The sequence below is a fragment of the Papilio polytes genome, unplaced genomic scaffold (genome assembly GCF_000836215.1).
Source record: "Papilio polytes unplaced genomic scaffold, Ppol_1.0 DF823688.1, whole genome shotgun sequence".
Classification (NCBI taxonomy): Eukaryota; Metazoa; Arthropoda; class Insecta; order Lepidoptera; family Papilionidae; genus Papilio; species Papilio polytes.
The window spans coordinates 1,625,233-1,637,669 of record NW_013525516.1 but is presented as its reverse complement, the minus strand read 5'-3'; the positions used below and the strand labels follow the sequence as shown (position 1 = coordinate 1,637,669).

At 32.0% G+C, this 12,437-nt stretch overlaps 4 protein-coding genes and 1 long non-coding RNA gene across 5 annotated transcripts; 2 read left to right on the top strand and 3 right to left on the bottom strand.

The window, feature by feature from the left end:
- Positions 1–2: 2 nt before the first annotated feature.
- LOC106104358 (mitochondrial tRNA-specific 2-thiouridylase 1) lies at positions 3–1,592 on the bottom strand. Its single transcript, XM_013284392.1, has 5 exons — positions 1,418–1,592; positions 997–1,347; positions 690–916; positions 438–605; positions 3–355 (listed from the first exon to the last, which is right to left on the bottom strand). The coding sequence occupies exons 1-5, from the start codon at positions 1,491–1,493 to the stop codon at positions 50–52; spliced, it is 1,128 nt and encodes a 375-aa protein (XP_013139846.1). The 5' UTR covers positions 1,494–1,592; the 3' UTR covers positions 3–49.
- A 266-nt stretch (positions 1,593–1,858) lies between these two features.
- LOC106104381 (proteasome subunit beta type-2) lies at positions 1,859–2,913 on the top strand. Its single transcript, XM_013284422.1, has 4 exons — positions 1,859–2,052; positions 2,130–2,323; positions 2,462–2,624; positions 2,719–2,913. The coding sequence occupies exons 1-4, from the start codon at positions 1,947–1,949 to the stop codon at positions 2,871–2,873; spliced, it is 618 nt and encodes a 205-aa protein (XP_013139876.1). The 5' UTR covers positions 1,859–1,946; the 3' UTR covers positions 2,874–2,913.
- Positions 2,914–3,296: 383 nt separating this feature from the next.
- Positions 3,297–5,449, bottom strand: LOC106104380 (transcription initiation factor TFIID subunit 8). Its single transcript, XM_013284421.1, has 6 exons — positions 5,156–5,449; positions 4,945–5,043; positions 4,677–4,864; positions 4,142–4,292; positions 3,782–3,916; positions 3,297–3,464 (listed from the first exon to the last, which is right to left on the bottom strand). The coding sequence occupies exons 1-6, from the start codon at positions 5,301–5,303 to the stop codon at positions 3,352–3,354; spliced, it is 834 nt and encodes a 277-aa protein (XP_013139875.1). The 5' UTR covers positions 5,304–5,449; the 3' UTR covers positions 3,297–3,351.
- A 251-nt stretch (positions 5,450–5,700) lies between these two features.
- On the top strand, positions 5,701–7,321 carry LOC106104382 (synaptobrevin homolog YKT6). The gene has a single exon (XM_013284423.1). The coding sequence runs from the start codon at positions 5,995–5,997 to the stop codon at positions 6,589–6,591; it is 597 nt and encodes a 198-aa protein (XP_013139877.1). The 5' UTR covers positions 5,701–5,994; the 3' UTR covers positions 6,592–7,321.
- Positions 7,322–8,699: 1,378 nt separating this feature from the next.
- LOC106104379 lies at positions 8,700–12,437 on the bottom strand. The gene is made up of 3 exons (XR_001225667.1): positions 12,364–12,437; positions 9,358–12,058; positions 8,700–9,137 (listed from the first exon to the last, which is right to left on the bottom strand). It is a non-coding gene; the product is annotated as an uncharacterized LOC106104379 (long non-coding RNA).

The window sequence follows — 12,437 nt, the reverse complement described above, 5'->3', positions numbered from 1 at the left end:
GATTTTATTAACTAACACATTTTATTCAAAGGTACATAACAATCAATGTTTATAATTTATATGTTACATTATGACAAACACTCTTAATTTTCGCACTACCAAGGCATTCATCATTTTTATACATAACTCCAAACTGTCCTTCTGTAAGTGCTCTTAGACGTTTATCCAAAAAAATTGTCAATCCTTCAGCATTTTTAGTAACTCTGCATGTCACTAAGGGCTTTGTATGTTGAAACCTAAAATAACAGTATAATACACTGTTGTGCTGCAACTCTTCAGGTTCACTGTGAATCCAATGAGGTTCTATTGTAAAACATAAATTATTCCATAATGCTGGATGTTCAGTTCCAGCCACCTGAAAACATTAATAGATTAATTTTTTAATAAATCAATATGTACTAAATGTTTTACTACATATAAGATCCAATACAACTTACCACATAAATATTGTTTTCATATAAATCTTTCTTGAATACAAAATATGAATGTTTATAATTTGCTAAACAACATTTCTGACCAACTGTCCATTTATGTATCCCACTGTGTTCTCCTACAGGCTGCCCTGTGTCAATATCTATAAAAAGACCCTTTTTTGTTTCAATGTACTGAAAAATAAATAATACAGTCATACACAAAAGTTATACACAAAAATGATTACTTAAAGAAAAAAAATCAAATAATATACAAACATCTTCAATGAAGTCTTGAAATCTTCGCTTTCCTATGAAACATATTCCAGTGCTGTCTCTTTTATTAGCAACTTGAATTAAACCTTCATCTTTAGCTATACCCCTGACAGTTGTTTTCAATAAGTTTGCTATTGGGAACATACATTTTCTTAAAGCAAACTGCTTCACTTGCGATAAAAAGAAAGTTTGATCCTTATGTTTGTCTCTAGGCTGTAAAAGTCTTACACCTAAAAAAGCATTAATGCAGTATTGAATACAGTTAAGGCCATTACAAAAATTTAATCAATTGATTTTTCTAGAAAATTACCTTCATTTTCCTTATAAAATTCTAAATAAGGTCCAAATGATGTGTTTGCATAATGACCTGTAGCTATAGCATCAATTCCTAAATTGTTCCTGCAATGTTCAAAAAAGCTATCAAATTTAATATATCTGTTGCATAATATGTCTGGATTAGGTGTTAAACCTGTCTCATATTCCTTCAGCAATACGGTGAACACTTCATTCCAATACTCTTTGATGAAATACACTTTATGTAAAGGAATATCGAGCTTACGGCAAACAAATGAAGCATCTTCGAAATCTTTTTCGCCTGAACAAAAACCTGCTTCATAATTATGATCCCAGTTTCTCATAAAGACCCCTTCAACATGGTATCCTGTAATTTAAAATAGTATTAATCACAGAATTCATTCATGAGTATATTTTGTAACATTTAAACAGCTAACCTAAACGTTTTAAAAGAAGTGCCGCAACTGCACTATCAACTCCTCCAGATATACCAACAGCAACTTTTTTGATCATTTTTTTGCATCACACGTTTGTAATTAATGCAGGAAATTATTATATTTATGTTCGTTTTCTTGTTTCTTGTCGATTCTTCCATCAAAACATTTTTTTTAAACTCCATGAAACGTCAATGTCAATGTCAGTCTCCTCTTGATAGTTGCCAGATATCAAGCTTTCGCAATGTATGGTATAAAACTGCATGAAAGACGGATGATGGAATAATCCATTGAAAAGATGAAATTGAAAATTAATGTTAAAACTAAAACTTAAACTTCTTAAACCTATGTAGTATTTAAAAGAAAGAAATCTTCTTCGGTTAGTTTATAAAAATCTTCATATTTATTGCAAATCTTGTGCTATGAATGCAACCCTAAAAATAAATGATTTGACAAGTTTCGAGTTTTGCTTGTCGAGGTTAATCGTTTATATTGTTTGTAGCGGTATTTTAAAGGATATACGTTTTTAAATATGTCTAATATCAATTTACAATGTCTCCTGGGAATCCAATGCAACGATTTTGTTATGATAGCTGCTGATCAAACAAATAGCCATAGTATTATGGTGATGAAGGATGGTGAGTTAGCGACTTCGGTTATTCATCATTTCCACTTTTTGCGATTTTTTCCTTAACAATACGCTTTCTTTTAATAGACGAAGAAAAGATTTATAAAATATCGGACAAGCTTGTAATGGGAGTGGTAGGAGATTCCGGCGATACAACACAATTTGCAGAATATATTGCAAAGAATATTCAACTGTATAAAATGCGCAATGGGTATGAGCTCGGGCCAACAGCAGCAGCGAATTTTACTCGCCGGAACTTAGCTGAGTACCTCAGGAGCAGTGTAAGTTACATGTCAACATTCATAGTTTTTTAAATACATCAAAGTGTGACAAGTTTTCCAATTTGTGTCCAGAAATAGTGGTTTAGCTTGAGCATTGCGACAAAAACGTTAATAATTATTCTACCTTTATGTTTTCAGTCACCATACTTTGTGAACATCTTAATGGGTGGTTACGACAAGGAAAATGGCCCTGAATTGTATTTTATGGATTATTTAGCATCCAGCATTAAAGTTCCATTTGCAGCTCATGGCTTTGGTGGTTACTTAAGTCTGAGTGTTATGGATCGTTATTATAAAAAAGGTAAAGAACACTTACAGATTACAATGTAAAGAAAAGTTGTAATTTTTGTTTTTTTCTATGCACATGTAAAACATGCTGATCATGTATTTTACAGATTTAACAGAAAAGGAGGCATATGAAATACTTCAGAAGTGTGTCCAGGAAGTACACAAGCGTCTATTTGTCAGCCTACCCAATTTCCAGGTGACTGTTGTGAAGAGAGACGGAATTGAAGTACTCCCTGTTATAAATTCTTCTTCATTAAAGTAATTCACACCTTTTTTAAGATTAAATGGTATAATTTTGTCTACACAGTTTGTTTTATTATCAATGCAATAGTAAATAGTGTAAATCTGCTCTGAACTGTCTCAAGAGTTCAGATTACATAGATTTGAAGCATTGAGATACAACTCAACTAAATTGTAAGCTTTTTGATAAGCACAATGTAGCACAAATACATTCAGGATATGGGACAATAAAATTTTAGTACCTTTAGAAAAGTGGGTTTGACAGCGGAGGAGAGGCATGGGAATGGGAATTATACCCTTTAGGTGTGTCTACTCCTTTGCTTAAGAGTAGGCATTGCATCTGCAATTGAAGAGGTCTATGGGCAGCGGTCACTTTGCCATTTCATCGCATTCAGCTGGCCACTTGCTAATTTGCCACCTTATAACATAAAAATTAAATTAAACATTAAAAATTTAGTTTCATTTATTTGTAAAATACATTTATCTATGATCATCCATTCTCAAGTTTTGCTTCTTTCTGGGCTCGATGGTGCAGCATTGTCCTGGTTTTCAGATTGAGAATTATTTGCATTGTCATTGTCACCTCCATTATCACCTTCATTATCTGATTGATCTATAATTAAAAATACAAATAAAACATCATAAATCAGTGTACATAAAGTTATGGTACAAATAGTGTCAAAATACCTTTTCTACTGCATATTTAATAATTACATAAGCAGTCTCTTAGTATAGTTTTAATACTAAACCTATTTAAGGAGTGTCCCATTCTAACAATAAGAAAATAAATTACATTGGGACGAATGGTAGACTGACAAGTCCACCTACTGTGAGATGTCCTTAGTGAGTATTGACAACCCTAAGTGTGAAAAGTTAATAGTTTTCTTCTATTAAAATTATTTTAAGCTGATTGTTTAGGACTATTCTTACCTTTTTTCTCTGTGGGCATATCCTCAGTTCTATTAGCCACTTGGAAGTGGTATTCCAATTCATCAAAGTCAAATACTTGGTCAGTTGGTAGTAGACAAGGGAGATAAGCGGGAAATGTAGGCTTACAGGCTATTACTGAAATATTTTAAAATGTCATTTTGTTTACCAAACTCTACAGATATTTAAGCATTCTATATAAATCAATATTTTTTATATTACAAAAATATTAATCAAATAATGTTTTGATTTATTACAGACTATATTTATGGTAGAATAAAATATATTCTGATTCAGCAGCAGTAATAAAGACAATATTTGGGATTTTTTTAAGAAAAAAGTTAATTTTGAATAAACACTTACATGGATAAACTTGGTTATCTTCAGTGTTAAACAAATTATGTGTTTCACTTGTCTTTGCTAAGAATTTTGTTAGTGCTTTTTCAATATCCCTCTTTTGTGTGGCAGCTTTTTCTCTTATCGCCTCATACTCTGTTACTGGTTGTTTGTGTGTCTGTATAGGAAATTAAAAAACCTTTAAAGGTGTACATGACAATAGTGTATGCACAAAACATAGTATCTGAAATTATTATTTAATAGAGTCCTATTCTGAAGAAATTCATAAATGCTTATACCTACTGATCTCTATCAATGGACTATAAAACATGGTATTTGGTTTATGGTATTTCCACCATTTTGGAGATGATAATAGTGTCAACTGCCAACTGTCAACATAATTGTCAGTAACATAAAAAAGAGCCTTAGTCAGAATGAAAAGCTAATTTCTAAGCAATCACCAGTCCATTTATACAAATCAGTGGCTTCCGAGCATTTTATTATTTGGCAAGTCAGTACCCAGAGTTCCCTAGCAAAGTAACACTTAGCAAAGTAGTCTTACTGGAGTTCTAATATATGCATGAGGGTCAGGAAGTGGTGGTAAATGAAATGGTATATGTGGTGCAGGTTTTGCTTTAGCCCCTGCTGACAGCATAGCTGGTGTCCGAGGGGCAGTCGCTTGCTGCGGAGGCTGAATTACATGTCTATTAGGTCTTGCTGCATATTGTTCTATACCTTGGATACTTATACCTGCAAAATAAAGTGAGGTTAACAAAGAATAAAATTTATTTAATAAACACCAATGAGATTAAAAGAAAGTTAAATCATACCCATATTCATCAAACCCATAACAATATCATTTAGCACTGGCTCAACTCTTCCCGATAGTTCACAAAATCCTCTTGCTGAGTTGCCAAGTTCAGTAAAAACTGAAAAGTTGAGAAAATATTATCGTAGCAATTAGGTGAAATTGGAATAGAAAACTTTTTGAAGAGAAAGTTGTTAAGACCTAACAATAACATATATAATAGGAAGACATACAACATTGTAGCATTTCAGTTAAAGTCTCCAGTGACATTTTATCTGCAGAATCGAAGCCAGTCTCTAGAAGTACTGTTGAAACTGCTAAATTCAATACACGTCTTCGAGCATCCACACCACATTCAACTTTTTCAACGGTTTCAGACATTGTTGACCAATTATGTTTTTAGATAACGATCACTTAAATATAGTTTATTCATAACTATACGTAAGCACTTAATTTTGTTAATTTTGTATAAGATAAACAGAAATACAAGTTTATTAACTTTTGTAGGTCACGACACATAAGTGTCACTGTCAAAAAATCAAAATAAAATTAATCATAGAGTAACTAGGATATAAATTTGAACCAAAACTGCGTTTCAATAAAACAAATAACTTGATTTTGAATACATGTTAAAAATGGATTCTGTTTAAAACCTTATAAACTCAAATTAGGTGTCTATTACAGTACTTCAGATGAGAATATTGAATTTCATTACTCTTCTGTACAAGCAAGTTATTTATTCTGTAGTTAAAAAAGTCGAAAAAAGTGTCATTGTCATTTAAAAAATAATTGTCTATCTGACGTTTTACTTAAATAACTTCGTATCAAGTATTTCGATATTATAATTTGTTTAAATTCTAGATTAGGGAGATCATCTGCTTTGCAAGTGTCAACAGTAGTTATCTCTTAAACAGTGAAGCAAATCATCCTTTACACTAATCTCTAATGTGTTAAAACCATTCAAGTTAACCAATTACAACTTTCACTTATTACGACGACAAGATACTCAAAAAAGATTGAATAAACTATTTAATTTCTGGAAGCTTCTTCACGGAAAACTAGTGTCGTCAACATGGTCAGGGTATATGCACTAGGAGTTCTCTACAAGGGAGTGAACAGCGCAACTGTGCTGAAGGCAGCATATGATTTGCAAAGCTTTAGTTTCTTTCAACGTTCATCTGTACAAGAATTTATGGTGTTTGTGAGTAAAACTATAGTGGAGAGAACACAACAAGCAACAAGACAATCAGTCAAAGAAGGTGAATACATGTTACAAGTGTATGTACGAGCAGATAACCTTGCTGGGATCTTAATATCGGATCATGAGTACCCTAATAGAGTAGCTCACACACTAATAACTAAAATTCTAGATGAATTTACTGCTAAAGTGCCGACAAATTTATGGGCAACTGGTAATGAAACCTCTATAGATTTTCCTGTTCTACCTCAGTATTTAGCTAAATACCAGAATCCAAGAGAAGCTGATGCTTTAACGAAGATACAAAATGACCTTGACGAAACAAAGATAATACTGCATGATACTATCAAGGCTGTACTAGAAAGGGGAGAAAAACTGGATGATTTAGTTGCTAAGTCTGACAGTTTGACAATGCACAGTAAGGCATTTTATAAAACAGCTCGTAAAACCAACAGTTGCTGTAATTTTTGAGGTATTTAGCATTTTTTTTATAGAAATGCTGTTTATCAGATCTAAAAAAATAACCATAATAATTTTAGTGTGGTACAATTTAATATTTATATGAAGAGTTTTAATTTCTTACTTTGACATAAATATAAACACTTTGGAAAAACAAATATCTTTCTTGATTTCTGTTGTTAATTAATTTTATGTTTCTTATAAATTTAAAATCAACATGGGTTAGCATTCTTCATATAAAACTAATTGCACACTAAAAAAAAGCATTTTTGCAATAATAGAACAGATTCCGTTTCTTGAGAAAATCTGGTGTGGGGTGGGTGCCCCTCAGTAGAGACTGCAAATATGTAAAATAAATAAAAACCACTATAGAAAATACCTTACTAATGATAGCTGCCATCTTAGACCTAGCCTAGATCAATGACAACTACCATGTTTCTTTTGGGATATCTCAGGTCTAACTACTTCAGATGATTTATAGTAAAAAAAAATCATATTTGATACGGCCTTCACAGGTTCAACTAACCTTTCCAGTGGCTACTCATTGGATATCTCTAAATAGCATTTTATTTAGTTAAATGTATATAAATAATGGGTTTCATATAAATAATGGGTATTACATATTGAGATATGATTTTGGAATGTGATATTTGATGTAATAGCATTGAGTATTTCATTTTGATTTATTTTTATTGTATAGTTGTTAGATTTTGCTTGTATTTTAATCTTTGTAATTAAGATGTTAGAATGTTGTATAAAAAATATAAAAGGGCAATAAAAATCATATGTACAGTATGAAAATATACTTTTTATGGTATTGTGTTTATCAAATATCTTGACTGTTTGGAGCTTTGTATAAGTCCCTTCGCAGAACAATATAGGGGGAGAATGTGAGAGAGGACTGCAGTGCGCATGACCTTGTGCTGTCAAGATGATTGAAAAACAAATATTTAGCTTATAAATGTAGATGTTGTGTGGTAATAGATATTAAATTAAAATGAATTATTTTATGTATAATGCTGCCAATGTATAAATCTGTGAAATTGAATCTTAAAAACCATACTATGTAGAATGTTTAATTTGAAATAATGACATTTATATAAAAGAAACTTATAAGTATAGAGTTATGCTGTGGGCTTTGTATAAAATTGTATATGTTCAAACCTCCAAGTTTTAAACTGCTCGGGTATATCTTTAAATTGTTATAACCTATTTTAATAATCAAAGTCAGAGTAGATAATTTGAGTATGTTCCCAACCCATTTAGAGCTGCAAAACACTTAAAAAGCATGTAACAATTTCTTGTTGAAACTGACAATAATTCACGAAAGTAGTAAGTTGTATAAATTCAAAAGAAAATGTAAACAATCCAGACTATTCAAGAACAATTGTGTTATTAGAAAATTCTGACAAATTTATATGTACCAATGTTAAAAGGCCTAAAATGTTACATTTTTCAAATATGCAAAGTAAAAGTTGGTTAAAAGAAAGTAAAGTCAAATATCTTTCTGTTTGTAGACATACCCAAATTATAGTATATGCACAAATCAGTTTTAAATGCAAATGTAACCATCTTAATAAAAAATGTAGTATTCAGAATGTTAATGTTTTATATGAATTTGCTAAGGTATAGATAGTTTTATATGTTTACATTTATTGACTAATTGTGAAAGTTCCATATACATCTGTGTGTTTTGATGGTCTTATGTAATGTTTAGCTTTGGATGTTTGCTGTATTGAATGTTAAATGCCATTTAGTATGTCAACTTTTCGGTTGACAATTATTCAGTTGATGTAATAAATATAGCCTGTTCAAAACTATAAGCATTTTATATCAAATTATCAATCTTTACGAGTTGTAACTGCATCGGATGGAATTTTCTTTATTTCTTGATAATTCTTATCTTCTCAGCAAAGGCATGGGCAGGTGAGAGATTTTTTAGTTTGTAGACTGCGCCTTAATAATGATCCCAATTTATTAGATAGTCAAATGTTATATGAACCTGAAAAACTTACCTGATTGATATATTGGAGGGAAATAAAACAAATGTTGAAATAAAAATACATATATTAATTTTACATCAATATTAAATTACAGCCAACGTAACTATGTAGGTTACAATAATAAAAATATACCTATATAATTTCCATTGAAACAAATAAATAATAAAAACAAGGTATTTTTTTTCTTATTAGTAATAACCTAATTCTAAAACTGATTGACTATAAGAAGGTTCTGCAGAATACCAGGTAACATCTTTAAAACAATCCATCTACAAGCAAGGGAGGGCTCACTTATAGTAATAGTATTATGGAATTTACTCGTTAAATCTATCATTAATTAATAATGAGTATAATGGCGGAGGAAAGTGCCCCAAAAATGTTAGAAAACATTTATCCCTTCAATTTTTCGTTATCATGATTTACTATTTTTCACTAATATATTTTTACACTGATTACCTTGTATAATTGATTTATCTTTATCCTCTTGGGAACCAGTAAAGGGTTACAAAGTGTTGGCATGCCAAGTATGTCACAATCCTCCGCCATCGGTTTAACCTAAAGAAGGACAGTGGTATTACATCTTTACAGGACAATAGAAATTTTTGCTTCTAATTTTTTGGCGTTAAGCAATGAAATAAAGAGAAAATATAAGCTTTGGAATAGACCCAGTGAGACTTTGAAGAAATATTTCGTGGTTTAAAGCATACTCTTGATGGAATTTAATTTTTACCTACACTGGCATACTATAAATAAAATACCAAAATAAAACGTTTACCAGAAAAAGAAGTGACACATTGTGGTCCATTTTGGTCTCCTTGATTTTTCGTATTTGATTATTTGTCTAATGATGTACATTTTAGTATAATATTTACACTAACAAATACAGGTTTTTGAAATAAAATCGATGTTTTTGCATAAATCAACAATTTAGAATTTATTTTTAATCGTTATTAAATTAATTTATGAATCATTTGTGATATAATTCGTAAACATTAATATTTCATTTGATTTCTAAATAATATCTTTGTAGTCTAGTTTGTTGTATACATTTGTGTTTTATAAAATCTTCAATTGTTCTGCGTTCAAAAACCTGCTTAGAAACATGATACTGATTAAAACAGTATAAAATTCATTAATAAATGTATTTAAATAAATTGTTGATACCACGATTTCATAGATTTTTAATTATAAGGATGAATAAGAAAATAATCTCACTGGAAGGATAACAAATTTAGAAAGTACTACTAACAAAGAATATTTACAAAAATAATAATAGCTTAAAAGTTAGGCAGCGAAATCACATACACGAACTAAGTAGAGGATAAAAAATAAATATATAAAACACAATCATTTAAATGCCCTTTACAAGAATTTCACGAACGAAATACGGAGCTATATATTCCGAACTTATTAAAATTTATTCACAAACAAATGCAACGCGTGATGCCCGGTTTACAGTATTCAAATCCAGCGAAATTTTGGAAAAACGTAAGCCCATACATTGTGTGGGTTTTCATTTTTCCAGTGGTAATCCAGCGCGGATTTCGATCGCTGGGCTGCAATAATGTAAACCGAGTACTACGTGTTTTGTGTTCTTCCATTTTCATTTTCAGTAAAATTCGTCAAACTAAAAGGTTAAAGCGTTTCACCTTTTCAAGTCGAGCAATTTGTCTGCGAATTTCTAAAAAGATGCTGCTTCATTCAGACAAATATCAAAATTGAATTTGATTTCTTTTTAACACATCTGTGTTTTTTTATGTTTAAGTCTATGCTCTAATATTACATTTAAAATATGTTACAATGTTCCCACTTGTTGTTTCAATAATGTTAAATACTGCGCTTCTACAAAAAGGTTAACTTACAAATTGAATGAATGTACCATTGTCGCATGTAGCGAAAAACATATTGATGTAAACTGTTGCCGTTTTCGTAAAATCAGTCTTCTTTCTTTTAATAAAATCTTTTTAAAAATCAAACCGTTTCATTTATCAAAATAAATCGTACACCTAATGATTGAAATGCAATGAAAAATCAATTCCTTTAAAGGCAGCGTAAATTTTGTTTAAAAATATTGGTACCAATATGAAACATAAAAACAATGTGTAAAATTCTTGGTGTTATATGTTCTTTTACTGCCATGTTCGAAAATCGCTGATCTATAATTACATATTTTAGTTAAAAGTAAAAATAGAGGAAGAGACAAAAGTAAAATGGTTTCGCCAAATATTAAAACTCGCAGGGACTTCAGCTAATGTTAAATTTAACACTAATCGACCTCTTTGACGAAAAAAGTTACACATTTTAATACGTGTAACTTTTTTCATCGGATGGGATTTACAAATATATTATAACCAGTATATATGAAAAGTCATCCCAGTTTTAATTGATAATAAATCATCGAATTTGTATACCAAATTCTTTGGGATTGTATTCTTATACTGGTTCTCATATCAACACACTTATTGTAAGCACTACGTGATTTATTCGAAAATATATCGATTAAAAACAGCGTAAACCTCTCACTTGCACGAAATTATAAAAATAATAATTTATTACAGACGCTACAATAACAAAGGAAAGAAATCATATCGAAATAAATGCTTTATAGTGTGTATGCAGCTGTAAAACTACGAGAATCAGTCATGCAAAATAAGTCCCCGAGCACACGATTCGCAAACTACCAAATCGATAATAATAAGGACTTAGATTACCCCAAAAGCAAAACAAACAAACATATTTCTATTCACATTATGCTTTACGACTCTTACTACTACTTACACTTTATAAAAGGCATCCATTGATAAAAATGATTTATTTAATAATCCGACGTCAGCAGGAATCCAGCAAATAAATAACACGGAATATTTTATCTACCACAAATCACGACACTGGCAACATAAGTTTCAATCGGCTCTTACTTACAAATATAACTTGGAGTCAAGTACCACAAGGGCTTCTACGTGTATTTGTACTAATTGGGGGATGGGGGTGGTGACACTATTCATACATCAATAATTTTAAAGTCCACTGCAGCGGACAGACGACACGATTGCAGTTTTCATCATCGAGTCGTCAATCGAACGCGAAAAGCGACTTTGGTATTCACTTTTCTATATAATTCTCACATCCATAAAGAAGTGAGAGCTTACTAGATCTCGGTTTAGCAAGATTGCGTTGCCCAACCGTTGGCTTAACCATATCGAGTGTAACTCGCAGCAGCCGAGATCATTCGGCAAAGGAGCGGCGACCGTGTGCAGGCGGTAGCGGCGTGCTCTCATTTGTTGGGCACGTGGATCTTCTTGGACCTGAAGTCGTATATCTTGCGGCAGAAGAGCACGAGGTCCGGCGACACGGAGGGCGGCAGCTTGGTGTCGTTGGGCGCCAGCGCGGGCGACACCTCGCTCGCCGGCAGCGCAGGCACTATGGACGGCGCCATCGTGATGCCCTCTTCTGACGCTTTTAGCCGCTTTCTATATCTGCAACGAGACAATTTCTTCTTATTAGTTCTCTAGTAAATTAACAAAGTTTTTTGAATAAAACAGTCAATGTGTGGAAGAAATTACAAACTTCAAAGTAAAAACATGTTTTCGGGTAACATTTTTGCAAACTGACAGCTGTCAAACGTCAATGCGTGCATCAAATGCGTACATACGCCTTTTCTGTGCGCTACACATTGACGTATGACAAGTGTCAGTGCAGTGTGCAGTGTGCAGTGTGCAGTGTGCAGTGTGCAGTGTACAGTATGCAGTATGCCGAGCGGCGTATGTCGTTGCACACCCACCTGCAGTACTCGTTGAATGTGAGCACGTAGCACTTATCCTCGATGCAGGCGACGGAGTTGGCGTCGCGGTGGCG

What these genes read in the sequence shown, in the direction of transcription:
- LOC106104358 (XM_013284392.1), bottom strand. Translation starts at nt 1,493, where the DNA reads ATGATCAAAAAAGTTGCTGTTGGTATATCTGGAGGAGTTGATAGTGCA. An exon ending in ACTTCTTTTAAAACGTTTAG is followed by an intron (nt 1,348 to 1,417) that starts GTTAGCTGTTTA and finishes TTTAAATTACAG; the next exon opens with GATACCATGTTGAAGGGGTC. An exon ending in ATTTTATAAGGAAAATGAAG is followed by an intron (nt 917 to 996) that starts GTAATTTTCTAG and finishes ATGCTTTTTTAG; the next exon opens with GTGTAAGACTTTTACAGCCT.
- LOC106104381 (XM_013284422.1), top strand. Translation starts at nt 1,947, where the DNA reads ATGTCTAATATCAATTTACAATGTCTCCTGGGAATCCAATGCAACGAT. An exon ending in CTGAGTACCTCAGGAGCAGT is followed by an intron (nt 2,324 to 2,461) that starts GTAAGTTACATG and finishes TTATGTTTTCAG; the next exon opens with TCACCATACTTTGTGAACAT. An exon ending in GGATCGTTATTATAAAAAAG is followed by an intron (nt 2,625 to 2,718) that starts GTAAAGAACACT and finishes TGTATTTTACAG; the next exon opens with ATTTAACAGAAAAGGAGGCA.
- LOC106104380 (XM_013284421.1), bottom strand. Translation starts at nt 5,303, where the DNA reads ATGTCTGAAACCGTTGAAAAAGTTGAATGTGGTGTGGATGCTCGAAGA. An exon ending in AACTGAAATGCTACAATGTT is followed by an intron (nt 5,044 to 5,155) that starts GTATGTCTTCCT and finishes TCAACTTTTCAG; the next exon opens with TTTTTACTGAACTTGGCAAC. An exon ending in AGATAACCAAGTTTATCCAT is followed by an intron (nt 3,917 to 4,141) that starts GTAAGTGTTTAT and finishes AAAATATTTCAG; the next exon opens with TAATAGCCTGTAAGCCTACA.
- LOC106104382 (XM_013284423.1), top strand. Translation starts at nt 5,995, where the DNA reads ATGGTCAGGGTATATGCACTAGGAGTTCTCTACAAGGGAGTGAACAGC.